We start from the raw sequence: 25,508 nt of genomic DNA, 5'->3' as shown, positions 1-25,508 counted from the left end.
GCCTGCAGAATGTCACCTTCCCATGTCTCTACGCATACCAGTCCCTTCTGTGCCCCGCTGCTCCTCTTTCAAGGTCTCTTTCACCCCATCAAGGTGTGTCCCTAGCCTGAAGCCAAAAGCCACGTGGGAGAGGAGGGCCCTGGACACACAGGACACCCGTGCTCACTGGGAGGATGGGTGGGCTGCAGCCAGGGTGGGGATGTCACCCCCCGTGACAGTGAGCGAGACCTGCCTGGCCACACACTCCAGGAAGGTGAAACCCCCTTTGTCTCTCCCGGGTGAGCCCACAGGGAAGGCCTGGGCCCGGGATTCCTCAGCCCTCAGATCCCTGACTCATTCGGTCTCACTCTTCCTCAGCTCAGAACACCCTCCCGCCCTGTCTCCCCATAGCCGCTGCCTTCTCATGACTGGGGGGCAGGGCTCAGCCCTGCACCACATATTCAGAGAAGTCTTCCTTGACCACCCAGTCTAAAATAGACACCCCAATCCCATGCTATGTCAGGTTCTAGTTCAGCTCCTCACTGGTCTCCCTCTTAGAACCTACCAGAATTAAAAAAAAAAAAAAAAAAAAAAGAACATACCAGAATTTTCAAGTCTCTACTACTCTGAGCTTATTTCATTCACATTCATCTCCCCACCTGGACCGTGATTTCAGAGGTGCAAAGGCACATCTGTGTCCCTGACCATGACAGGCCACCCCAGTGCCCAGCGTGAAGTTCCTTGGGGATACACGTTGAACACACAGAGGTCTCAGACTGTGTGTGAACTCCCGGCTGTTTTTACCCATTTATTCAGCATTTATGGAGCAACTCCTGTGTGCCAGGCCAGCGGGGACACTATATGGTAAATAGAACAAAGGTCCCCGCTCTAGTGAAGCCAAAATTCTAACGTGACAGTAAACAAATAAATATCTAGTCGAATGGCAAGTAGTGGCTGGTGCTTTATTTAGAGAAAATAAAGTATGTAAGGAGCTAGGAGTTGGGGGCTACCTTAGTGATGGTCCTCTCTGAGGGGGGACAGCCAAGGCCTCTCTGACATCTGTGTAGAGACCTGGGGGTAAGGAACTAGCTGTGGGACTTGAAGATGAAGACAGTCCAGGCAGAGTGAATGGCAAAAGCAAAGGCCCTGTGGCAGGTGGGACCTTGTGGGACTCCGAGGAATCGAGAAGAGGCTGGTGGGAGTGGAGAGAGGTGGTTAAGGGTGTGTGTGACAGTAGGGGCTGCACCATGCTTGTGCCTTTTCTCCTTCTGTACCCTGACTAGGCCTCTCGGCAGCCCCCCAGCCCAACCCCCGTTTCCTGCTCTTACCTTTGCTCGGGAAATGTTTGCCTGGGGCAGCTGATGGAGTGGGAGCTGTCCAGGACTGTTTCCTTCTCTCTGGCTCTGTTCCTGCTTTGGAGAGAGGCAGAGACTGCAAGGGTGGGGGGAGGTCCAGCTGTTCTCTCCTTATGCTGCTGGGCGGTGAGGGAGGTGGTGCTGTGCGGGGGGGGGGGGGGGGGGGGGAGTGCGGTTGCAGCTGATACTGCCGTGTCTCTTGTGAGTCGTGATGGGCAGTCAAAAGGCAGGTTAGGGGTAAACTGAGACACCATGAATGGACACAGGATGGAGAAGGCATTGAGGGTGGGGGCAGGGATGCACCCTTTAACGGGAGGGACATTTTGGGGGCTGACGCTCATAACTGCAGTCCCTGTTTGCATTTACTCATCCTGGCGAGGCCTCAGGACGGGAGCCCGGTGTCCAGACCCCTGGGAGGGGCCTCCACCCATCCTGGGGAGGCAGCTTTAGCTCTTCCGGGAACCAGGCCTGGGGGAATCACCTAGCTCCCCCCCCCACCCCCCAAGTGTTAGCTGGGTTAGAGGGCAGCGCTCTGGGCGGAAGAGATAAAGGGTAGGGAGCTGGAGGAAGGAGTGCGGTCCCCACCCCGGCCCAAGGGTCAGCTGAGAGCAGGAAACTGGACACCGAGAGAGCAAGCCCCGGGTCACACCGCATGAAGGCGGCTTGCACTGCGCCTGACACATAGTAGGCCCTCAAAAACAAACAAGCAAAAATAGTTTATTTAGGAATATCCCGCGGGGTTGGCATTGGAACCTTGGGCTGCTTCCACATCGCAGACTGAAGCAGACGGACCGAGAGTCCTTTATAAAAACTTTATTGGGGGGCGGGGTAGAAAAAGGGGATGACGCCCCTGGAATTGAATAAATAAGTGAATAAATAAATAAATACATAAATAAATAGAACAATACGTAAGCCCCCCTGTGCCTCTAGGGGGCGTCCCCCGGCCCGCGGGGAGAGGGGAGCGGGCTCACGCTGACGTCAGCTGGATGGCAAAGACCTCGCCCCCGGCCTTCGCCTCCGCGGTGCCCGCAGCCTCGGTTCCACCTTCGGCTGCGGCCGTGCTCCCTCCAGCGCCGCCGCCCGCGCCGTTGAGACACACGGCCTCACCAGAGCTTTCTGCCTCCTGCACATTATACTCGCCCTTCTTGCAAGCGGTGGACTGCACGTAGAAGGCCAGGCCGGCCCCCGCGGCCAGCAGCGCTGCGCCCCCCGCCGCGCCGCCCACGGCGACCCACAGCCACGGACCTGCGGGGTGGAGATCCTCAAAGAAGGTGAACCGGCTCAAGGCTCCCAAGCCCGGCCTCCTCTTTTCCCTCCCCGCAGGCACAAGGTCAGACCTCCCAGGCCTGGCAGAGAACCCCAGGGAACTCACAGCGCGGGGTGGGGGATAGGAGAAAGCCCGGAAGGCTACCCCGAGCGCCCCGACCCCGAGGAGTGTCATCTCGGCATTGGATAGAAGCCCCTAGCCCCAGAGATACCCACAAGTCAACCAACTCACCCCCAAAAGGATGAAGGTGGGGGGAGACCGGGTCATTCCTTCACCCGGAAAAACCACAGAGATACGCGAAGTAGGGGGAAGGGATCTTGGCGAGGGCCCCCCTCACCCGCCTCCTCTGCTCTAGGTCCCTCTCCAACCCACCTTCTCCACAGCGACGCAGTGAAGGGCGAATTATTAGATCAAGTCTCTTATCACACATAACCGACCCCCAAGTTAATAAGCTCCTTCCGACAGCCATCACAGCCGTGGAGGGTCCCTCCCCGTGAGCTCCAGTCCTCCCTCCACCTTCCGCCCCCAACCTGCCATCGAAACCCCACTCGCCAGGGCGCCCCTGACTTCGGCCCTGGCACACTTCAGTCTCGGGTGCGGCGGAATGGGAGCGGAAACAAGGACCGGGTCCAGGGGCCCCAAACCGCAGGCCACGCCCCCTGAAGATTCCCTCGCCCCGCCCCTCCAGCCGCCACTCACCAGCCACGCGCACTGTGATGCGCCGCGCGTGGCGCCCATGCGCGTTGGTGGCTGCGCACTCGTACTCGCCGCCGTGGCTGCCCATGGCACCCGCCACGCTCAGCGTGCTGTTGTTACTCGAGAGGCCGATGTTGGGCGCCCCCGGGGGCGCGCGCCAGCTGATCTGGGCTGGGGGCCAGGCCTCCGCGCGGCAGGTCAACGTGAAGTTCCCACCTGGCCGCACGCCTCCGGGAGGCGAGGCTGCCAACTCGGCCACCACCGGGCGGTCTGCAGGGGACAGGAGGTTGGAGGGGCCGCTCAGAGCCGGTCCAGCCACTGACCTACTGCCCTTCCACCCAACCACAATCTGAGAGCACCCTTCTTCAGATGGGCAGGCGAGGACCCTGCCTCCCACCAGAGCCACCTCTCCCCATAATCAGGCTGTCATCAGCACTAAAATCCTGTGCCCTGCCTCAAGGAATGAGAAGTGGGGCCCTACACCAGTGCTCTTTTGACCTAGAACTTGAGGGGGCCCGGGCTCCTGTTCCCTAGAGTTTTCATTCTCCTCAGGTTTAGATGAGGAATTCTTGTCCCCAGGAAGGGGTCTGGGGAGGTGGCCTTGAACTGTCTTGGTGCTGCAAGTCACTGTTTGGGGGACCGGGTGCCCTCCATCTGGTGCTGCTCCCACTCACATTCCACGCCCACGGTGACAGTCCGTGCGTCCGTGCCATGCGTGTTGGTGGCCAAGCAGCGGTAGGTACCCGCATCTTCTCGGGACACGCGCAGCCGCTGAGGCCTGGGCACGCCCTCCCGGGAGCAGCGCACTTGCGGGGAGGGGCGACCTCGGGCGGCGCAGGCCAGCGCGGCAGCCTCAGTCCCTTCCAGCCACGTCTGGTGACTCGGGCAGGTGGACTCATCCATTTGCGGCGGCGCTGCAAAGCAGCCATGGGGGACGTTAGGGGGGGCGCGGACCCTGGGCCACCCCTACTTCCCACCAGCCTGGGCCCCGCTCACACTCCGTGCTCACGGCGACTGTCTTGACCACGGAGCCGTGCCTGTTGGTAGCGTTGCAGACGTAGATACCAGGTACCAGTTCACTAGAGATGCGGGGGACTCTGGGACTAGGGTCTGGGGGTGCCAGCGGGAGCAGCATCCCTTCACTGGTGCCCTCTGAGCCGATGCACTCCACGCTTGGCTCTGGCTTTCCATCCCCCTCACAAGAAAACAGCTGCCCAGATCCTTCCACCCATGTCCAATTGCTGGGGCAGCTGAGCTCCTCAAAACTGGGGCCATCTGGGGAGCAGAAGGTCACACAGAGACTGCAAGTCAGGCCAAGGTTATCCTCACCTACCATCCTGCCCCGTGTTGTCCCCACTCACATTCCACTGTGACAGCCACATTTTTGGCTGCAGAACCTCGAGCATTGGTGGCTTCACAGCGGTAGGTTCCTGCGTGCTCCCGGACCACATGCAGCAGGCCCTCCAGGACCCTGGCCTCCCCAGAGCGCACACAGCTCACGCTCGGCGGCGGGACTCCATGCGCCACACAGCTCAGTGAGACTTCTGTTCCTTCCAGCCATGTAATGTGTTCTGGGCAGCCCACGCTGTCCAGCGCTGGGGCGTCTGGAGGAAGATATGTTGTTCGGTTTGGGGTTTAGGGAGTGGCCTAATGTCCCTAGACCCCTTTTCCGTCCAAGGGCGGCCACAAAGTGTTGGGCAGGCACAAAGACACTGAACCAAAGAGGTTTCACGCTGGTCGAGCTGTGAGCTGTTTGGAGCCCTTTTTCTGATTCCTACAAAGCGCCCACAGGACCGTCCCCGAGTCTTTGACCTAAAAATTGTTAGAGGGCTTGGAAAGTCCCCCTTTCCAAAATTCCGTCCAGATGTCGCACCCCAGACCCTTATGGACACGTCTACTTCTTCCTCTCCCTCTTTCCCCAAGATCTTCCCCTAATCCCACTCGCCAGCCTCTTCCCTTTTCCAAAATCCTGCCCAAAGGCACACTTCAGATCCTGTTCCCACTCTTCCTTGTAGGCTTAGTTGCCCCTAGACCCTGTTAGAGATGCGCCCTGTGCACCCCCACTCACACTCCACCGTCAGCGTCACGTCCTTGACTGCCTGGCCCTGGACATTGGCCGCAGTGCAGCGGTAAGTGCCGGCGAGAGCGCGAGTGACTGGACCCAGCAGGCCCAGCGCCAGCACTGCTCCGCTGTCAGGCCGTGCGCAGTGCACGGAGGGAGCGGGGTTTCCTCGGGCTTCACAGCGCAGCGTCTGTTCTGGGCCCTCAGGCCACGTCCAGCTCCTGGGACAGTCCGAATCGTCCAGCCGAGGGGCGTCTGCGGGCAGGGGCGTGGGATACAGAGAAGCCGGACATGGACCTTGAGGAAAAGCCCCACTTCCACAGCAGGGCCAGGGGCTGGACAGGTCCTTGGAAATCACGGGGAGGCGAGGTTAAAGGCCAACTCACATAGGACGCGGAGTTCGGCGCTCTTGTTCTTGCTTAGGGTCTCCCCGTCCACCCCGAGAGTGGCATCACAGAAGAAGCTGCGCCTGTCGTCGTCCTCGGTGGCATTTAGCTGAAGCTGGGTGGGCTGCCCCGGGAGCACGGCTGGAATTCCGTCCAGTGTGACCAGGACTCTGGCCCCAGCTGAGCAAGTTACTGTCACCACCTTCCCTTCGGGGATGGTGGGCTCGCTCAGGGTCAGGACCGGCGCCGGGAAGCCTGGGGACAGGGCATTGGCGGTGAATCCCTTGACCACGCCCCTCCTGCGGGTCGAGGCTGACCCTTATCTACATGAGCCCTCCCGGCTCTGCGGCCAAAGTAAGGGTATCGCGCTCCGCCCCTCGGGAGGCGCAGGCTCCGCCCCATCTCGCCCCGCCCCCTTGAGGTTGTCTCCGCCAAATCTTTCGGAGATCCTCGCTGGGTTTGCGGCCTTCCCTGTCCGGCGTCTCATATACAGCCTGCTATTCAGTCTCTGTCACCCCTTATGGACTTTCGGACCACACTTATTCCTAGACTAAGGCCCCGCCCATTATTTGCCCCGCCTTCCCGTTCCTCTGGCTCCACCCCAGAGCCGCGCAGGGCCCGCGTCACTCCCTCTTACTATAAATAGTCACGTTCTCCCGGGTCTCGCGGCTCTCGCCCCCCAGGGTCACGTTGCAGACCAGCTGGCTGGCGCCCTCCTGTTCCGCACTAGCTGTGGCTGTGGCAGTGGCCATAAGCGCGTCCCCCTCGAAGGTGATATCGGGACTCAGCCTCTGATCCCCTAGCGCCAGGTAGACCCAAGCCTCCGAGGCTGGAAATAGCTCGTCCAAGGCGCAGCTCACGGGTCTTTCTGAGCCCACTTCCAAGAGTCGGGGGGCAGCGAGGCGCGGGCGGTCCGGAGACAGGGCTGGGAGTCACAGAACAGCTTGAATTTATGTATCAAACGCTCAGTATGTACTAAGCACGTTCCATGCACCATCTTATCGTATTATCCTCAAGGCACGTAGGGGAAAACAACGTGCAGCTGGGGCATGTTGGAATTAGGATTAGAATTCAGATTTCCCTGCCTCCAAACTTCTTAACACTTGCCCGACCCCTTTTGGTCCCCTTCTCCCGACACTCACTCACCGAAGGTTCGGAGCTGTCTGGGGGCGGAGCTGTTTTCAAAGAGCCCCAGGCCGTGCGGCCTCAGGTCCAGCTCCGCGCGGCAAGAGAAATTGGCCCCATGGTCCTCCCTTCGCGCCAGTACTGTAGCTGTAAGAACAGCGCCCCGCGCTCGGGGTGGCTCCCCCGCGAAGCTGCGACGGATGAGCTCCTGGGCGCCCCGCAACAGGGTCAATGTGAGGCTCCCACGAGGCCCAGCGCCCGGGACCCTACAGCTCAGGGTAAAGTTCTCGCCCACAGGCTGCCAGGCAGGCAGCGGCACCAGCTCTACACGATCCGGCCGCTCTGGAAAGGGTAACCACAGCTTTTTGGAAACGCGGGGGTTTAGAGGGACGTGGCGTGGAACCAGGGGCCCAGAGAGGGAGCGCGTGGGGATCCAGAGGGTGGAGCCCGAAGGGGAGGACTCTGTGACCCAGGGGGCGGGGCTTGGAAGGGAGGGAAAGTAGTAGAGTAAGCGTGGCCGCTGAGAACTCACGGAAAGTACGAATGAGCCCACGCGCCTGCAGTGTGCGCCGCGCGCAGCGGAAGAAGCAGACAGGCTGGGTCTCCGGCTCACGGATGTCCACCAGCTGCCGAGCCAGCCAGCGCAAGCCCCTCTGGGTCCCATTCCGGCGCAGCGAGGTCTCCAGGCCACCGCGCTCAGGTCGTGGGCAGTTAGTGCTGCAATTCAGCCACAAAGATCCCCCGCGCTCCACGAGCGCCACGCGGGGCTGCAGATCCGCCCAAAAGGGCTCCTGCGCGACCGCTGCCCAGGGAAACGTGGGCTCAGCCTGGGGAGCCACTTTCCTGGGATCTTAGTGCCCCTGTTCGAATCAGGGATTCTTAGGGAATTAGCAGGGGGCAAGAAAGAACTCAGGAGCCCTGCATCCTGTCCCGGCCTCAGGTTTGCAGGCGCGCTCCCAGGGTTCAAACCTCGAGGGCGTCTCTGGGACGGGGCAGCGGAGACACCCCCGTCTCCAAGATGCCCATGGAGCGATGGGAAAGCATGGGGGGAGGGGGGAGGGGATGAAAGATGGGGTCTTTGACGCACACCGCAACGATGGGAGGAGGGGACCTCGTGTGGAGGAAGGAAAACGAACTGGTTCTCAGGATTCTTGCCGGAGAGGGGGGAGACAGGTTGAGGCGAGGGCAAAGGGGAAGTGAAACTGAGTCAAGCATAAGTGAGGACCCCCCAAACCCGGGAGAACACAGAAGGCTGGGCTCTTGGAAGGAATCGCGGTAACAGCTGAGGGACTCGGTTGCCAGGGCTCCGGATGGAGCGGGAATAGCTCCTCTGAGTCACGGCAGTTGGGGAAATCGGGTCTTTCCGGACCACGAGTGAGGAAGATGTCAGTCCATGGACCAGGGTGCATAACAGAGCGTGGGGAGGTACCCCGGAAGGGGACAAGGGAGACACGGGGTATCCAGAGCATGAGGCTGGATTCGGAAGAGCACCCAGGATCTCGAAGAAGACGGTAGGGTAGAGATCTGGGCGAACGAGGAGTCTGGAAGCTGGGTCTCCAGTGTATGTTGGTGGGAAGAGGGATAGAGGGGAAAGGTCAGGGCTCAAGGTGGGGCAGAAGCGTGGGAGTGGAGCGAGAGGAGGGCGGAGCCGGGAGGGGCTTGTGGCCGCTTATCTGGTCCGGGAACTCCGCCCCCACCCTGTCCACCCTGAGCCAGGACCCGGCTCTTACCTGAGAGGCCGAGGAACCCCAGGCCCAGGGCAGCCCAGAGGCCGAGCAACGCCCGGCACAGCCCTGGCGAGGGCCCTGGCATCGCCGCCGCGGGGGAAGCGCAGGAGGCGAGGAGAGCGCGAGCGCGGAGCTGGGCTAGAGGACGGCGCGGCGGGTGGGTTGTGGAGGAGGCAGAGTTGCGTTCGGGGATTGGTTTAACGTTGGTAACTTGGTTTCCAAGGAGGGGGCGGCGGCAGAGGCGGCTGGGGGGGCGGGAGGGCGAGCGTGCTCCAGGCTCCCGGCCTTGGCGAAGGCGTGCTGGCAGGAGCGAGCGACCCCCGGGGTCTACGTGGAAGCCCGCCCCATCGCCCGGAGCCTTCTGGGGGCGGCCGCGCGCTCCCGCGTCATCCTCCGCGGCGAAGCGGAGGTCCGGGGATGCTGGGTTGCCCTTCTCAAACCCCCACGCTACCCCTAGCTTGGATGCCGTGGTAATAAGCTGGACTCAGAGCTCCGCCCCCATAGTTATCCGTCCCCCCCCCCCGCTCCGCCTCCGCCCCGCGCCCCTTGAGCAGGGGGTTGAGGGTTTGAGGGCTAGGAGAGATCTGGAAAGAGCAGGATGGGGGAAGGCACAGTTCTAGGGAAGGGTGTGGGGAGGCCTCCCTCACGGATCTTTCTCCTTTTGACCCGGAGAGCTGAGGATTACAGCCACGCCCCTAGTCCCCCTCCGGCTCCGCCCCCGCACGCGACAGAGGGGGTGGGGACGAAAGTGCCAGCGAGTCGGGAACACGTGTGCATGCGCGCAGCGTTCGCGGGCGTCTAAATTAGGGTCGGCTCCGCTCTGGGTCGGTATTTACCCAGCGTGCAGCGGGCACGTGTCTACGCGGCGTGTATGAGCTCAAGCCTCGGAAGAGCACCCCAGAATCCGCTTTCCGCGCGGTAGGCGGGGCCCTGGACAGCCCGGGCCCTGCCAGATTCCCAGTGCGGGCTCGGATTCTGTCCACGCGAGACCAAGAGACCAACTATAACACTTCGACCCTTCATCCGGGCCCCAAGCTTTGACACCCCCGCATGTGCCCGGTGACTATCAAGACATTGCCAGGACATGAGTCTGTGACACCCCACGTGGGCCATCTGATTGCTCCTTCCCTGCAGTCACCACATGGGTACCTTTTCTTCATATCTCTGTCCCTCAGTGTCATGGGCCCCCTCCCATTTGTGCTCTCCCCCCAGCACTAACAGTGAAACTGTGGGGGCCAGTTCTCGCTCCACCCCTGTCCTCCAGGAAAGTGCTAGGTTTTAAGGGGGGTGGGGGATAGGAAAGGAAACTTAACATCCAATCAGAGCTGCAGCGTGGCAGCAGCAGAGCCAATCGGGAAAAACCATACTGTGAGCCACCCCCTACCACCACCACAGCCCAAAGCCCTCCAGTGCCCAAACTATGCCTATCTGCACCCCTCTGATAATGCCTGCAGGAGAAGTACTTTGCCACACTTGGCTGGAAATGCAGAGGGACTGGGACGCCCAGGTCCCCAGGTGGTTGAGAATGAGGAAACCTCAGGTGCCCTAAGAGAGACCAGGAACTTGGGGAAAGTGATTGAGGCAAGGCCAAAAAGGAACCCTAATGGGGGACGTTTAGGCCATGGGACAGAGGCTGACTGAGGAAGGCTTTATTGAACCAGTCAGGGTTCCCCAAATTGCTTCTGATTCCTTTTTCCTCTGGCTCAGCGGTCATGGACCACCCCCTCTGCGCCCCGAGACTGCATCAATAGCCATTTTCGCAGGTAGGTGGCCCCCACGACGAGAAGGATCCCCACAAAGGCCGCGATGGAGGTGGAGGCCAAGACCTTGGGCGCGGGGCTCCAAGCTGGGGACAGGAGGTGAGAATTAGGAACGGAACACATGTTGATGTGACGCCCCGCATGGAGCTGCCGCTTGGCTCTCTCACCCTGCCGGGGTCATAACCCTTCCCCACCCCTCCTCAAGTCTCCAGGATTCCAAAGGTGCCTCACCGAGGACTGTGAGCGTCATGGGTGCCGAGCTGCTGCGGACCACCAAGCCATCAAGATTGAGGCGTGCGTGGCAGGTCACGGGCTGCAAGAAGTCGCGGGGCCTAGCGGGTAACGTGTACGTCAGCGTCACATTGGCCAGGTCCAGGCCAGTGAAGCGCTCCAGGTTCTCAGAGTAGATGACCCGGCCGCCGCGCCTCAGAGTCACCACCAGGAAGCCCACGGGGAATACGTGTGTCACGTGGCAGCGCAGCGTGTACTCACTGCCCACTAAGACTGGGGGATCCAGGATCACGCTGTGCGGCTGTTCTAAAGCAAGAGGGGGCCGCTGAGCAAGGTGCGCGTGCGCCCCCTAACGCGACTGTCAAATACCCCCCCTCCGTCCCCCTCCCCTCACCCCAGAAGAACCTGAGCCCCAGTCCCTCACTGTAGGCGGTGATCTTGGCCGTGGCCCCCCGCGTTTCTCCTGCGCAGGTGACGAAGCAGCGCACCTCGGAGCTCCAGGCCCTCACATCCAACAGCTCGTAGGATACCCAGCCGGGCCCACTAAGCGTTCGGCCCCGCCGCAGCCGAGTGCTGAGGCTGGAATTCTCCGGCAGGGGGCAGCTGCTGCTGCAGTTAAGCCACACTGAACCCCCCGGCGGCACGGCCTTGAACGCCGGGCTCACGCGCACCCAGAAGGACGCCGAGGTCTCCGAGGGCTCCGGAGAGTTGCCTCCGGGGCCTTGAGCCCGCGCAGCCCGGCGCCAACGCGCGCTCCCGCCTCCCCGGTAGGCAGCCGCCAGCAAAACCAGCAGCGAGAGGGGGAGCAGAGACCCCATGGGAAAGGGCCCAGACTGAGGGGCCCCGCGCCAGGGAGCCAAAGCTGGCTGTGGAGATAAGGAGGCCCGCAGCCCCGCCTCCTCAGCCCCACCCGGAGAGACAGAGGCCCCTAGAGGGCCCTGGAGCCTGCGTAAAGACCCTCAGCCCCTCCCTCGGCTCAAGAACGGGATTCCAAACCACCAGAAACCAAGGGTCAGAGAGTTTTCTGGAGAGGAATCTTTAATTTTCGCTAGAATCTTAAGAGGTTCTGAAGAGCCCCAGATTTGGACTACAGCCTCAGGGGTGGGCCTTGAACCGGCAGCCTTTTCTTAGGGGAGGAAATGGGAGGATGAGGAGGAAGTGGGAGGATGGGACTAGAAAGGGCTCCAAATGGACGTTGGACATCTTCCCTCAACTCACACAAGGCAGGCGCACTGAGAAGAAGCTTTATTAGCACAAGAAAGAGGCTTCTGGAACTGGGAGGGGATCCTCCCAGGCCCCTCCTCCACACTGCCTGCCGGGCCCTTGTCTCCGCTGGAATTCGGAGCTGCCAGAGTGCTCTGTTCTTGCATGGTCCCAAGATGGAACCAGGTAGGACAAGGCAGGGACACACAGCGGTTGGGCATAGTTTCATGGGACTACATGGTTTAGCTGCCAGTGAATGGGCATTCATGTTTAGGCACGCCACAGTGTCGCTGTGAGCACTAGCAGATGCTTATGGGCAGAGAGGTGGTTAACGGAGGTCAGTGTCAGAGATGGGGGGAGGCGTAAGGGCTCAGTGGTTGTCCCTGGGTAGGTTACCAACTAAACCATATCACCATTGCCAGTCCCCTTCTGGGGGAAAGCAGCTTAGCCAGCCGGAGTAGGAAATTCTAGCCCCACTTGATCTTTTTGCCAGGCACTCCTTTGCAGTGCACAGCCAGTACAACTGTACCTGGCGGCCCTGAATGAGACTAGACTGAGAGCTCCCTGAGGACAGGAACCTATGTTCCTCTTCTTTACTATTCTAACCCACATAAAAGGCACTCAATAAATAGCTCATAAGAGAACAAATTAATAAATACATCCATCAAAAGTTGGGGACAGTCAATGGACAGCCGCACTGGAGCTGGCATGTCAGAGGAAGGATGGGGATATGTTTCCATGCTGTATGTGTTTGTGCAGGCCACTTCTCCCTAGGACTGCGGGGCCTCAGCACACGTGGCAGGGGTGAGTTTCACTGTTTCGCAGTTGGGTGTCCCAGGTCAAGTGTCCCACCACACCCCCTCTGGTCTAGTCAGGCTTTGGCACCCCTCACAGTCATGACCCAAGTCCCGCCCCCTCCTCATGGCTCAGTCCTGTGACTACAGGTCAGGTGTGAGGCTTGGGGATCCTAAGTGTGCATGCGCCTTGATCCCCAATGCTGTCTGTATCCTGAGGCCTCTGTCCTGTCCTCGGGCGTCCTGGGAAGGTGGGTGGAGCTGAATGGACCATTGTTCAATGTGGCACCGCTGCCACTGTGTGGGGGGCTGAGGAGGAGGCCCTGTCCTGGGACAGGTTCAGGGTGGCGTGGCTGGTGTGTTCAGCTTCATGGCAGCCGCCTCCTGGGCCTTCTGTAACTTGTATTTCTGGATCTTCCGCTGGCGGTTATAGAAGTAAGCAGCTAGGCCCGCAGCTCCTATGGTGAAAGCAACTGTCACCAGAATGGTGGTGAGGATGTAATTCCGGTGGTCTGTGGGGGAGGACACAGTGGGTGATGAAGGCCGCGCCAGGCTCACTGCCTCTGCCCTGCCCAGCCCTAAACACCGGCACACTCACAGATCACGTTCACGACCACTTCACGGGTGACCTCACCACGGGGGCTCCTGGCCTGACACAGGTAAGTGCCTGCAACCTCCCGCGTGACAGGTCTCAGGTCCCCGATGGGCAGCAGAGCATTATCCCCCTTCCGGCGACACTTCAGCTCAGGAACTGGATTTCCCCAAGCTTGGCATGTCAGGGTCTGCTGGGAGCCTTCCTGCCACGTCCAGTTTCCCAGACAATCCCTCTTGTCTAGTCGGGGACCATCTGGAGAAACACAGCAAGATGAGGGATGAGGTCAGGGACCAGGACACCCCTCACCACCTGGGACAGGAGGACTCTGGAATCTGGGGAGAGGGCTGGAGGGGACCCCCAGAGGGCAGGAGCTCCAGGGGCCTTAGGGGTTGGGTCTTGAGGATTAGGAGTCATTGTCCAGCAGCTCCACTCACACAGGACACGGAGCTCCCGGGTCTGGTTCTTGTGTAGCACCTGCCCGGCCACCTCCAGGAGAGCAGAGCAGAAGAAGACGCGCCCGTTGTCCTCGGCGCTGGCATTTAGTTGGAGCTGGGCCCTGGGTCCTGGAAGCCTTGCCGGGACCCCCCCGCTCAGCATCACCAGGGCCCCGGCCTGGGCTTCACACTCCACGGTCACCACAGTCTGTTCTGAGACTTCTGGCTCACTCAGGGTCAGGTTGGGAGCCGGGAAGCCTGGGGGCGGGGCACACGGTGAGCACCGCCTCCCAGTACCGGTCCCACCCCTTGGAAGCCCCGCCCCGTCTCTACTTACTGTAGATGGTCACATTCTCCTGCCACCACCGGCTCTGGTGTCCCAGGGTCACCACGCACGACAGCTGCCGGGTGCCCTCCTCTTCCATGTTGGCCTTGTCATGGGCCGTGGCCAAGAGGGAGTCGTTGTTGTGCGTGACTGTGGGGTGCAGATTCCGGCCAGACAGCTCCAGGCGGACTTCGGCCTCCGAAGCTGGGAACAGCCCGTCCATGGTGCAGTTTACGGGCCACTCTGTGCCTGCTTCCACAACGCTGTGGGTAGCAAGGTTTGGGTGCGTCGCTGGCAGGACTGGTGAGAGAGGGTGGGTGTGAACACAGAGGGGACAGGCAACCTAAAGCCCTTTTCTGGGGGCATCTTCATTCCCTCATCTGGGGCATCCTCTTCCCAAGAGCCTCCGTGGCCCGGGGTCACCCCTGCCCCGGCACACATATGGGGTGACATATGGGGTTACCGCCTTCTCAGAAGATCCTGCAGCTGGGGCGCCCCATCCCAGCGTACCCCACCCCAATGGCCGAGAACATGCTCTTTCCTGGGAGCCCCTGTAATCTAGGTAGGTCACCACCTTAGCACCCCCATGACCAAAGGTCCCTTTCTTCCCCACGCGCCAAGCAGGACCCTCCCCCCCCCCATCCTCTCTGGCAGCTCCCCAGCGCCTCACCGAAAGTTCGGAGCTGCCTGGGGGCCGAGCTGTTCTGGAACAGACCCAGCCCTCGGGACCGCAAGTCCAGTTCCGTGCGGCACGAGAAATTGGCGAGGTGGTCGTCTCTGCCCGCCAGCACCGTGACCGTGGCCTCGGCGGGCTCCCCGACGGCCGGCTCCCGGCTCAGCTCCTCCTCCCCGCGGAGCAGCACCACCGTGAGGTTGGTCCGGGGCGCCCCACCGGCCACCTGGCAGCGCAGGGTGAGGTTTTCGCCCACGGGCTGCCAGCGGGGCAGGGGGGCCAACTCCACGCGCTCCGGGAACCCTGGGGGTGGGGGGGTGTTGTGTGAGCCAGAGAGGCTGCCCGCCCGCAGGGGGCGCTGGGGCGCCGGCTGCGTCCCGTCCAGGGGCCTCCCCCCTCCCCGCTCTTCACGCGACACACCCCAAACCACCTGAGCCAGACAGGAATGTTAAGAGCTTCAGGATAAACCGGTGGGAAGTCCCAGGTGGCTGAGAAGGGGGCAAAAACAATTTATCCACTGCAGCGTCTGAGAGTGAAGGGTGGGAAAAACCAAACAAACCCCAAAACCTCAAAATCTATCACCGGGAGTCCCGTCAAATACATACAGTAAATTTAAACTGCCCAGTCCAGTAGAGATTGTTTTTAAGAGACCCTATGCTCCCCCCTCCTCTTCTTCTTGGCCTTATTTCCTCCCACAGCACACCTCACTGTCCGACACCCAAGGGTGACACACATCTTCTCAGTTAACTCGTTTCTCTATTTCCCCGTCCTGCCAGGTAACTTCAGCCCGGGGGGGGGGGGGGGGGGAGGTCTTTGTCAGCTTTGTTCCCTGATCTGTTGGTGGCACACAGTAGGCTCTCTGTATTTATAGAAAAAATAAGTTTGAGCCACCCGCACTGACTTAAGGCCTTTCAGGAGCCCCCCTTTAGGGGAAAGAAGTTCCCAAATGCGCTGCGTGGTCCCCTGAAATGTTAAAAATGCAAGAATAACCAACAGACACTCAAAACGGAACTCTGAGTATCCCCTGAAAACACAACATGTGGGCTTGGGTTTTGCAGGCCAGGGTCCCCGTTACACATAAAGTAACAGAATTTCAGGCCAGGACTGAAAGTGAAAATTAAAAGCAGAGTCCCAGTGAGCTGCGACTTAGCACTGAGGGCCCTGGGTTTGATTCCTAGCTTTGGCGCTTCTGTGCTATGAGCTGTAGGCGAGCGACTTTGCCCTGGAAATTGCTCCAGCCCTCGCAGTTGGGGAAATCGAATCTCAGTTTCCTGAGCTGTAAAATGGGTTATTGGAGGTAGGGCTTTCATTAATGCATTTAAGAAATAGAATGACTGTAAATGGACATGAGGTTTCCTTTTAGGGTGATGGAAATGTTCTAAAATTAGATGGTGGTGAGGGCTGTGCTACTCTATAAATACATGCAAATTTGTTGAATCGTACACTTGAAAGGGGTGACTTATGTATGTATTCTGTAAATGATATCTCAGTATAGCTTTAAAAACAAACGGGGGGGGGGCAAGAAAACCTTTAGACGTCCAGTGCTTACCCATAAGCACCTGCTGCAAACAAGAATTTGCAGAGCTGGGTGCAAACCTCAAACCTCAGCCCCCAAAAGGAGTTCCTATCTCTGAGCACAGCTCCTTGCCCTGAAGGCCAGACTGGGGGAGGAGGTCTGTCTTGCCCCTGCCTCTCCCTGAACCCCAACCTTCAGTGCTGGTTAGTTCCCTCTTCCAAGTATTTGTCTGCCCTCCCTTCCTGTACCCAGCCACTGCCCACACATGTGGCCTGGACAAGGTCCACGGCCAACTGCTCGCTGGCTTCCCAAAAGGCCAGCCTTCTGCTAATGATTTTTTCTTTTTAAGTTTATTTGCTTATTTATTTTGAGAGAGAGAGAGAGCCAAAGAGAGAGACGTGGGAGGGGCAGAGAAAGAGAAAATCCCATTAGGGGCTCGAACCCATGAACCAGGAGATCGTGACCTGAGCCAAAACCAAGAGTTGGATACTTAACCAACTGAGCCACCCAGGCAGCCCAGCCTTCTGCTATCTAGATCCCTGGCCTGCTCTCACACCCTCCATGGCTTCCTAACACCCTGAGGAAATCCCCACCAATCTGCTGGTATTCAGCCCTTCCTAACACCGACCCCCTCCGTTCAGCATGTTTTCCCATTCAAACCTAGGCTGTTCCCTCTGCCCTGAATGCCTGTCTATACCAACTTCTACTCACCCTTCAAGGCCCAGTTAGGGGTCATCTCCTACAGGAGGTAACACGCTTATCCTTTCTAGAGAAAGTTCAGCCACCCAGGGATCTTTACACCAGGGGTGGGGCAGGACCAAGCTAGATAGGGCCTCTCCTAGGTGACCCCCTGCCTGTGTGCAGGACATCGGCTCCATTTCACAAAGCTGGGAATTAAGGCAAAGCCTGGTACCCAAAGTCACAGAGGGAGAGACGTGGCAGACCCAGGCCCCAAAGTTGGAGCACTGGGTTTTCAACTATCACGCCAAGATGCAGAAGTCCCTCGAGGAGGTTTGCCTGGGGTTTTACAGGCCACTGGGAACGTTTGGGGACTCTCCTCAGCTGGCCAGAATCTGCCCAAACATGCTCCAAATCAGAAGCAAAGCCGCTGTTTTCCCCAAAGGCTTTGCCCAGACACCATGATGGTGGAGTGTCCTTCACGCCTCAATGCATCATTACACCCACGCGAGGAGGTCTCATGGCAAAGTCAGTGAACAAGCCATATCCCCCGTGGCCACCCGGTCCATAAAGGCCATGCTGGGACTGGAACCCAAAGCTGTCTAACCCCGAGACCAGTTGGCTAACTCTTTCTGTCCTTTCTTCCTTGTTTGTTTGTTCCATCTTGTTTTCATCTGAATTTTATTTATTCATTGCCTATGGTAATAGTAGTTCTCACAGTTGAAAGTGCCCAGAGAAGAAGAAGACACATAGAAAACACTGGCCCCATGCCCTCTCCCGGAGCGCCCCTCCCCCAGCCTCTCTCTCTCATTTCTTGGATTTCCTCTCCTGGCTCCTTTCTGTGTCAACACGGGCGGCCCTCACCCCACCCTGCTGGTCCTCAACACCAAGGATGGCATGCCACTCGTTCTGGGCACGCCTCTCTTCTCTTGAACGTGACGGGACACCTTGGAGGTCATTTCTCTTTCAGGACACGGGAGCTTCCTCCTTCTCTTTGGGCAGTTGCATACTGAGCCTTCAAGTGAGCAAACTACAACGTCTCTCCCCCGTGCCCTGTGCCCGAGTGGCTTGCAAACTTTGGCCCATGCAAATAAAGCCACAGTAAAATAACCCCATCCCGCAGCCTGCGCCGCTCCCGCGGGGCTGGGGACACACATAAGCCCAATCCCGAGGAATGGGGTTTCTGTGTCAAAGCACACATGCGTGGGCCACTTAGAGAACTGACACCACTTCCCCACTCGGGGCTGTGCTTCTCTGTTCCCACGTTGTCAGCGATGTCCCAGGACTGCCCGCTTCCCCACCGTCTTGCCAGCATGGCTGTTATCAACCCTTTTGACTGCTGCCAATATGTGAAAATTGCCATGTCCGGGCTACTTTTAAATTGCATCTTCTTTAACATTTTGTTTTAAATGTTTATTTATTTTTGAGAGAGAGAGAGAGAGAGAGGCCGAGCACTAGCGGGGGAGGGGCAGAGAGAGAGGAAGACACAGAATCTGAAGCAGCTTCCAGGCTCTGAGCTGTCAGCAGAGTCCGACGCGGGGCTCGAACTCACGGACCGTGAGATCATGACCTGAGCCGAAGTCAGACGCGTTTAACCCACTGAGTCACCCAGGTGCCCCTAAACTGCATCTCCTTTTTTGTTAATGTTTATTTATTTTGAGAGAGAGACAGAGAGAGTATGTATAAGCAGGGGAGAGGCAGAGAGAGAGGGAGAGAGACAGTCCCAAGCAGACTCCGCACTGTCGGTGCAGAGCCCAAAGTAGGGCTTGAACCCACGAACAGTGAGATCCTGACCTGAGCCAAAATCAGGAGTCAGATGTTCAACCGACCATGCCATCCAGGCGCCCCTAAACTACATCTTTTAAAAAGTCTTATCTAGGGGCGCCTGGGTGGCTCGGTCGGTTAAGCGTCCAACTTTGGCTCAGGTCATGAGCTCGCGGTTGGGGAGTTCGAGCCCCGTGTTGGGCTCTGTACTGACAACTCAGAGCCTGGAGCCTGCTTTGGATTCTATGTCTCCCTCTCTCTCTGTTCCTCCCCTGCTCTTGTACTCTCTCTCTCTCTCTCTCTCTCTCTCTGTCAAAAATTAAGATTTAAAACAATTTTTTTAGTAATAAAAAAATTTTAAAAATAAAGAGTCATATCTAGGATCTGTCACATGTTTCCAGAGGCCTATAGTACTCAAATGTACTGAATCTCTGCAATACGCTAAATGCACCCAAGAAAATTCAAGAAGGGGTTTCAAACGACAATGAGGCTTTCCGAAGATGTGCCCACCGGTGCTCTGGCGAGCCAGCTCTGTCCCCACCACCAAGCAACAAAGGCTATCCCAGCCCGAGGGGACTCGCACGCGTCCACCTCCCCCGGCCAGCCTGCCTTGTCCAGCCCCTGGGCCCAGCCACTCACAGTACACGGTGAGAGACATCGAAACCATTGTCTGTGCTTGACAGTATGAGAAGCATATTGGGGTGCTATCTTCCTGCACACCACTCAGTTCAAAGATCTTCCAGTTGTCCCCCTGGGCGACCTCCTTCTTAGTCAGCTGCGTCTCCAGGCCCAAGACGGGGCGGCGATGGTCACAAGAAGCACTACAGTTCACCTGCACAGAGCCGCCTCGGGGTATGATGGCTTCTAGGGGGTGCACTGATGTTTGGGCCCCTCCAAGTCCTAGAACAAAAGATGGAAGTCAGGACAAATCGGGTTCATCAGCAATTGACGTGTACCCAGCCTGGGTTGAGGGCTGGGCACAGAGCCCTGAACGAGGCAAAACGCTGCCTTCAGTGTGGGAGACAGAAAAATTCATAGGCAAACAAGATAATTAATAACTGATGTTAATAAGAGCTTTGGCAAAAACAAAACAGGGTGAGAGAACAGACAGTGACTTGGTGACAGGGTAACGTGTGAGCAGAGATCCGAATGATGAGAAGGGGCTGGCCATTCAGAGAAGAGAGAAATTAATTTTAGGCAACAGGCACAAGTGCAAAGGTCCTGAGGCAGGGTGGCTGGAGAGAGTTAGTGAGGAGGAAGAGCTGGGAGAAAGGTCAGGAAGATGGATCATGTGGGCAGGGCAGGCCATGCCAAGGACTTGTTCTTCATTCGGAGGGCAGTGGGGAGCCACGGAGGACTTGAGCAGAGGAGGGACATGAAGTCAGTGTGCTTCTCTCTCCCAGGACGTGAGGTGGAGGAGGCTAGCCCTCCAGAATGGAAAAGTTCCAACTGAGTTGTCTCCTCACTTCCTCTGCCAAGTGGTCTCCGCTCTCAAGGCCTCAATTTCCCCTTCTGTAAGGTGGGTAAATATAGTCATCCCAGCCCCCGCTTAATGCAAGGGACTCCTAGCACAGGGCAGACAGTGCCTGGTTGCAGGGAAGAAGGGGGCTTGTGGTGATTAGCTCCCTCGGACTCCTTGGTGCCTCCAAAGCTGAAAAAAATATCTATCTGGGCCCTTCCAAAGGGCCTATCTATCTGCCTCTTGCAAAGATTCCTGTCCTCAGCTTTGGGTCTCCTCTATCTGGATGGAGGTGTGGGAAAACAGCAGCTCCGTGAATTCTCCGAGAGTGATTCTGGGATAGTTCCCATTTCACAGAGTGAACTGGTGAGGCTGGGAGAAGTGCGGTTACTCAGCTGAAAAGCAGTAGAAACCACATTGGCATCTGGACTAGAACCCTTTGTTGGGCTGGTAACCACAGGTGTCCCTTTTCCACTCTCCCGCTTCCCAACACAGACCACCATTTGGCGCTCCCCCTGTCTCCCTTTGGCAACCCCCAGACTGGGGTTGGTGGAGGGGTGCTGGGGCATGCCACTCTCAGCCTCTGGCCTTTGGGCAAGTCAGCCCTGGAATTCCCCTGAGCAGAGGCAGTCCTGGACTTCCCCAGGGGCAGGGGGGACGAGGAACAGAATGTACATGTGTGTGTGTTGGGAGGGGGGGGTCCCCAGCCTACTCAGCTTGGTGCCGGACACGTCCGCACACAATCAGACCGAGTCTTGGAGCCAGGCGTGGCACTCGGCCAGGACACGACCATTTCGAGTGGCCGCTCTTACGTTCTCCATCTTACAGCTGAGAAACTGAGGCTCCGGGAATGTCAACCTCTAACTTGAGGCCTCCCGTGGAAGTGATCCAGGGTCTGGATTCGAACCCACTGCTGTCAACTTTCAGCCGGCGGCTCTAGCCCCAACTTCCCCTAAACAGCTACCTAAGTACGACAGGGGCTTATCCCCAGCCGGTCGGGAGCGGGTCCCCCCCGTGCGGCCGGGGCGCAGCGGGGATCGGGGGAGATGGCTCGACGGCAGCCCCACCCCGACTCACCTGGGAGCAGGGGGGAGATGGCTCGACGGCAGCCCCACCCCAACTCACCTGGGAGCAGAGCTCCGATCAGGGCCAGGAGCGCTGGCAGCGCGGGACGGGCGGTGCCGAGAGCCATAGCGGGCCGAAGCTGGGAGAGCAGGGCACCGACCTCCGGCAGCGCAGAGACGTGCGGCGCCGACTGGGCTCATGGCCGCAGCGCGTGGGCCTTTTATTGTGGCCGGGCACGGGGGGCAGAGGGGCGGTGCTACTTTCCCGGAAACCTCGCGCCTTCCCCTCCGGAACGAGGGCTCCGGCATTTCCGGATTGAAAGGGTGCCGAGCCTAAGTCGCGTTGTCCCCCCTCGTTGGCCGCTGGAGCGCTGGAATTTCCAAACTGAAGCAACGAGGGGCGCGGCGGTCGGGCGAGCTCAGGGGGGGCTGCTCCCGGTGCGACAGGTTCGGTCCCCGGGCCGGGCTCACCGCGGTGCTGCGGTTCCGCTGCTCTAAGCGCTCTACGGAATACCGCCAACTACCCTGGACGGTAGGGACTGTTATTGTGCCCATTCCACAGAGGGGTAAACCGAGCCTCCGAGCGGCGAGGAGGTTCGAACTCGTCTGACTCTCCAGCGCATGCAGGCCTCTTTAACCGAGTGGACGATCCTTCTTTAGGGTGGGGACCCAGGAATCTCTTCGGGGAACTCTCTATCAAGGGTGCCCCTCCCCCAGGGGGCAAGCCCTTGCTCAGCTGACAGATTTCCCAAGAAGCGGCAGGAGCAAGCCTGGGCGCATGCAAGGCTCAGCGAAACCATGGGGTGAGGACTCGAGGCGTCATCACGTCCGGGGCCCTGCATCGCCCCCCCCCCCCCCCAGCCAATGCCGCGTCCGCCCCCGCGGCCGCGCTTCTCCTTTCGGCCTCCGCAGCGGGGGCGTCTTTACAGCCTCCAGAAAAAGGAAGGAAGCCTTGTGGTCCTGACGCGCCGAGGTCCCCGCTGCCGTCCCCAGGCCCCTCGGGGAAACTGAGGTAGCACACCTTGAATGGAGAGGGGGCGCTCGGACCCTTCCTTTCCACAGGGAAACAACTACGCCCCGAAGTGGGGCGAGGAGAGGAGGCGGTCAAACTCCAAGCGCTGCACCTGGCTCTTGAAACTTGAACTCTGGGCGCCAGCGGTAAATTGTGCGGATATTTGCTGGGGCTAGTTCCATTAGGAAGGGGCGTGGGGGGGAGGGATTGTGTCTATACACCGCCGCCGCGCCCCCCACCCCAAGGCCACGGCCTACGCGTGTGACCCCAAGGCTTGGCATCTACCACGTCGAGGCTGGGGGCCCTGGGGTCTCCCAGCGCTTAGCCACGCCGCCTAAGACTTCCTGTTGTGGGATGCGCGCCGCGTCGCCATGGAGACCTCTGAGGGGCCAGGGAGGTCGCGCAGCAGAAGGGGAAGGGAGGGAGCCCAGGGGACGTTCGAGCCCTTCCTTCGGAGGATAGGGCTTCGAGTCACTCATCAGCTGGAAAAGCATCCCTTCTCCTGCCCTGATGATTCCTAAGGGATTTCCACGGGGATCTTCCTACGCGGGGTGTGGTGGGTGCTGAAATCCCTCCCCGAACTGCCTGGGCAAAGGTGCAGGGTAGGACCAGGGACGCCCCAAACCTCGAAGGGACTGGGAAAATCCTGTGCGGGAGGGAGAGGGGGGGTTATTTTCCGGCGGATTTTTCTCGGGCTTTCCGCAATGGGTCTCTGGACTTTGGTCCACGGTGCGCGGGCGGCGAGCTCCCCCGCGCGGCCCAAGTCTTCCTTGCAGCCATAAAAGCGCGGTTCTTTCGGATCTCTCCCGACAGGCCCTGCGGTGTTCAGTGGGTGCCTGCAGTGATAGGAATCCTTCCAAGAGCTGGCGACAGGGCAGTGATGAGGAAAGACAAACATTTCGTCATTGTGCAGAGATGGTTCCAACGTGGGGGGACCGATAAGAAACAAAAATAAAATGTATGGGGTGAGTGTTGGTGATTAGTGCCGAGAGGAAATAGAATAGGAGGGATAGGGAATGTGAGGGTTAATGAACTTTTAAGTAGAGTGCTCTGGGAAAGACTGAGAAGGCGACATTTGAGCAAAGACACGGGGAAGTGAGGAGGCTCCTCTGACAATATCAGGGAGGGAAGGTGCCAGACAGAGTGCTGAATGTGCAAAGGCCCTGAGGTAGGGACGGCCTGGAGGCCCATATGACTGGAGTGCAGTAAGGAAGGGAGGAGGAAACAAGGGCAGGGAGGAGGTGGTGCCCGGCATGCTTGTCAGTCTGCAGAGGACTTTGGCTTTTCTTCCCAGTGAGGTGGGAGCCATGGAGGAGGGACAGCCCCAGCTCCAGTGTTGACAGGCACCCTCCTGAGACAGCAGGAGCTATGTCCCAGGGCCAGGGAGGACAGGAGGCCAGAGAGGAGGTGACTACTCTAGTCGAGGTGGGTAATAATGGGCCCTTGCTCTGGGCAGTGCCATCGGAGAAGTGATCTGACATTCGTTTTGGTGGGAAGGTCACCTGTGCTTGCTGGGACATGAGGACAGAGCGGAGTTAAGAATGACTTCTTGGTTCTGGCCTGGTCCCCTGGGAAGACAGAGAGCCATTTCCTGAAATGAAGATGGGGTGGTAATGGGGGCCAGGGTAGCGAGAGGAGGGTCCGCCTCCTGGTCTCACATTTCCTTTGTGTTCCCTCTAGGAAAAGGAAAGCGGAGGCTCCCCAGCCCTTCGCTGGAGTTGCCAGGAAGGGCAAGGCTTCCTCCCGGGTGCCAGGCAGTCTTGGGCAGTCCAGTGAGTGGACCCACTACAGACTAGAGGCCGCGGACTCATGTCCCGCTTTGTGGCCTGGCCCCTGCTCTCCCTTCACTCTGAGCTGTGGCGTGGCCACCCCGCCCTTCCTGGCAGCTTCAGTGAATTTCTTTTGTCCCCGAGCATTCTGAACATGCTGTTCCTCTAGCCCAGACTTTCCTTCCCACCGCTTTTACAGGAGGTTCTCAGAGCATTTCATCCACAAGGTTGTGCCAGAAGGAGGAGCAGATTGGGGTTTGGATCCAGGCTCTGACAACTTAGCGGCTGTTTTAGTGGACGTTCTCCCCAAAAGCAGCCCCTGGAACCAAGCTTGGTGTTCTGGCAGTTTATACCTGGGATGGGGGTTTGGGGGGGAGTCGGGGAAGGCAACCAGGAAAGCTGTGGGTTCGTATGGAGACCTCCTTTGGGGGCCACTGTGGTTCAGTCTCACTGAGGAACCCCTTGGAGATGGGCGGACTTTTTACGCCAATCCTGTGCCTCGCTGGGTCGAAGCTCCTCCGGGAATGTCAACTCCCTAATACTTCATTACTCCATATGTACATTTCTATTCATTTATTTAAACAGTTTTGGTCACCGGGCTGTCCATCGCATCCCAGGACCTATTTACCTTGTAACCGGAAGTTTGTACCCTTTGACCCGCTTCACCCATTCCCCCCACCCCCTGCCTCTGGCAACCACCAGTCTGTTCTGTAGGTAAATTCAGGGGTTTCTTTTGTTTTGCTTTAAAGTTGATTTATTTATTTTGAGAGAGAGGGCGGGGCATAGAGAAAGAATTCCAGGCAGGCTCCACACTGAGAACAGAGCCCGATGCAGGATCACACAAAGCACGAGATCCTGACCAGAGCTGAAATGGGACGCTTAACCAGCTGAGCCACACAGGTACTCCTCAAGTGGTTTGTTTTTGTTGCTGTTGTTTGTTTTTAAGATTCCACATATAAGTGAGGTCATGCAGTATTTGTCATTCTCTAACCTATCTCACTTAGCGTAATGACCTCAAGGTCCATCTGTGACATAGCAAATGGCGAGATTTCCTTCTTTTTATGGACGAATAGTATTCCGTTGTGTATATGTGTGTGTATACACTTATATGTATACGCATATACACACATACTATATGTCAATTACATATGTGTATACATATTTATGTGTGTGTGCGTATGTATATAGTATGTATCTATATCTATATATCTATATCTACCTATATATATCCGTTCATACATTGATGGACATTTAGGTTGTTTCCATGTCTTGGGTATTGTAAATAATGCTGCAGTAACATAGGGGTGTAGATATCTTTTCAAGATACTGATTTTGTTTCCTTCAGATAAATATCCAGAAGTAAAATTGGTCGATCATATGGTAGTACTATTTTTTTTAATTTAATATTTATTCTTTTTTTTCGAGAGAGAGAGAGTGTGAGCTGGGGAAGGGGCAAGAGAGAGGGAGACACAGAATCCGAAGCAGACTCCAGGCTCTGAGCTGTCAGCATAGAGCCCGCCACGGGGCTCGCACCCACAAGCCATGAGATCGTGACCTGAGCCGAAGTTGGACGCTAGAACGACTGAGCCACCCAAACACCCCGGTAGTACTATTTTTAATTTGGGGGGAAACCC

At 58.3% G+C, this 25,508-nt stretch overlaps 3 protein-coding genes and 1 long non-coding RNA gene across 5 annotated transcripts; 1 reads left to right on the top strand and 3 right to left on the bottom strand.

The window, feature by feature from the left end:
- Window positions 1–2,140: 2,140 nt before the first annotated feature.
- Window positions 2,141–8,682, bottom strand: ICAM5 (intercellular adhesion molecule 5). The gene is made up of 11 exons (XM_047826529.1): window positions 8,601–8,682; window positions 7,424–7,672; window positions 6,892–7,332; window positions 6,383–6,670; window positions 5,746–6,000; window positions 5,366–5,614; window positions 4,659–4,901; window positions 4,294–4,572; window positions 3,972–4,211; window positions 3,301–3,567; window positions 2,141–2,579 (listed from the first exon to the last, which is right to left on the bottom strand). Exons 1-11 carry the CDS (start codon window positions 8,680–8,682, stop codon window positions 2,302–2,304), a joined length of 2,871 nt encoding a protein of 956 aa, XP_047682485.1. The 3' UTR covers window positions 2,141–2,301.
- A 1,437-nt stretch (window positions 8,683–10,119) lies between these two features.
- On the bottom strand, window positions 10,120–11,682 carry ICAM4 (intercellular adhesion molecule 4 (Landsteiner-Wiener blood group)). Its single transcript, XM_047829747.1, has 3 exons — window positions 11,013–11,682; window positions 10,589–10,894; window positions 10,120–10,443 (listed from the first exon to the last, which is right to left on the bottom strand). The coding sequence occupies exons 1-3, from the start codon at window positions 11,404–11,406 to the stop codon at window positions 10,301–10,303; spliced, it is 843 nt and encodes a 280-aa protein (XP_047685703.1). The 5' UTR covers window positions 11,407–11,682; the 3' UTR covers window positions 10,120–10,300.
- Window positions 11,683–11,818: 136 nt separating this feature from the next.
- ICAM1 (intercellular adhesion molecule 1) lies at window positions 11,819–21,332 on the bottom strand. 2 transcript variants are annotated; one of them, XM_047829712.1, is made up of 7 exons: window positions 21,155–21,332; window positions 19,210–19,470; window positions 14,610–14,915; window positions 13,952–14,239; window positions 13,615–13,872; window positions 13,184–13,432; window positions 11,819–13,043 (listed from the first exon to the last, which is right to left on the bottom strand). In XM_047829712.1, coding segments are annotated over exons 1-7 (1,431 nt in total). In that variant the 5' UTR covers window positions 21,222–21,332; the 3' UTR covers window positions 11,819–13,041. The 2 variants fall into 2 exon arrangements, with proteins under 2 accessions (XP_047685668.1, XP_047685662.1); XM_047829706.1 differs by having other exon boundaries at window positions 11,819–13,097; window positions 21,155–21,325.
- A 57-nt stretch (window positions 21,333–21,389) lies between these two features.
- Window positions 21,390–25,356, top strand: LOC125150227 (uncharacterized). Its single transcript, XR_007146277.1, has 4 exons — window positions 21,390–22,251; window positions 22,919–23,070; window positions 23,400–24,774; window positions 25,300–25,356. It is a non-coding gene; the product is annotated as an uncharacterized LOC125150227 (long non-coding RNA).
- The last annotated feature ends 152 nt before the right edge of the window (window positions 25,357–25,508 follow it).

The sequence above is a fragment of the Prionailurus viverrinus genome, chromosome A2 (genome assembly GCF_022837055.1).
Source record: "Prionailurus viverrinus isolate Anna chromosome A2, UM_Priviv_1.0, whole genome shotgun sequence".
Classification (NCBI taxonomy): Eukaryota; Metazoa; Chordata; class Mammalia; order Carnivora; family Felidae; genus Prionailurus; species Prionailurus viverrinus.
Note: the sequence above shows the minus strand (reverse complement) of the source record. Positions and strands in the feature narration are given on the sequence as shown.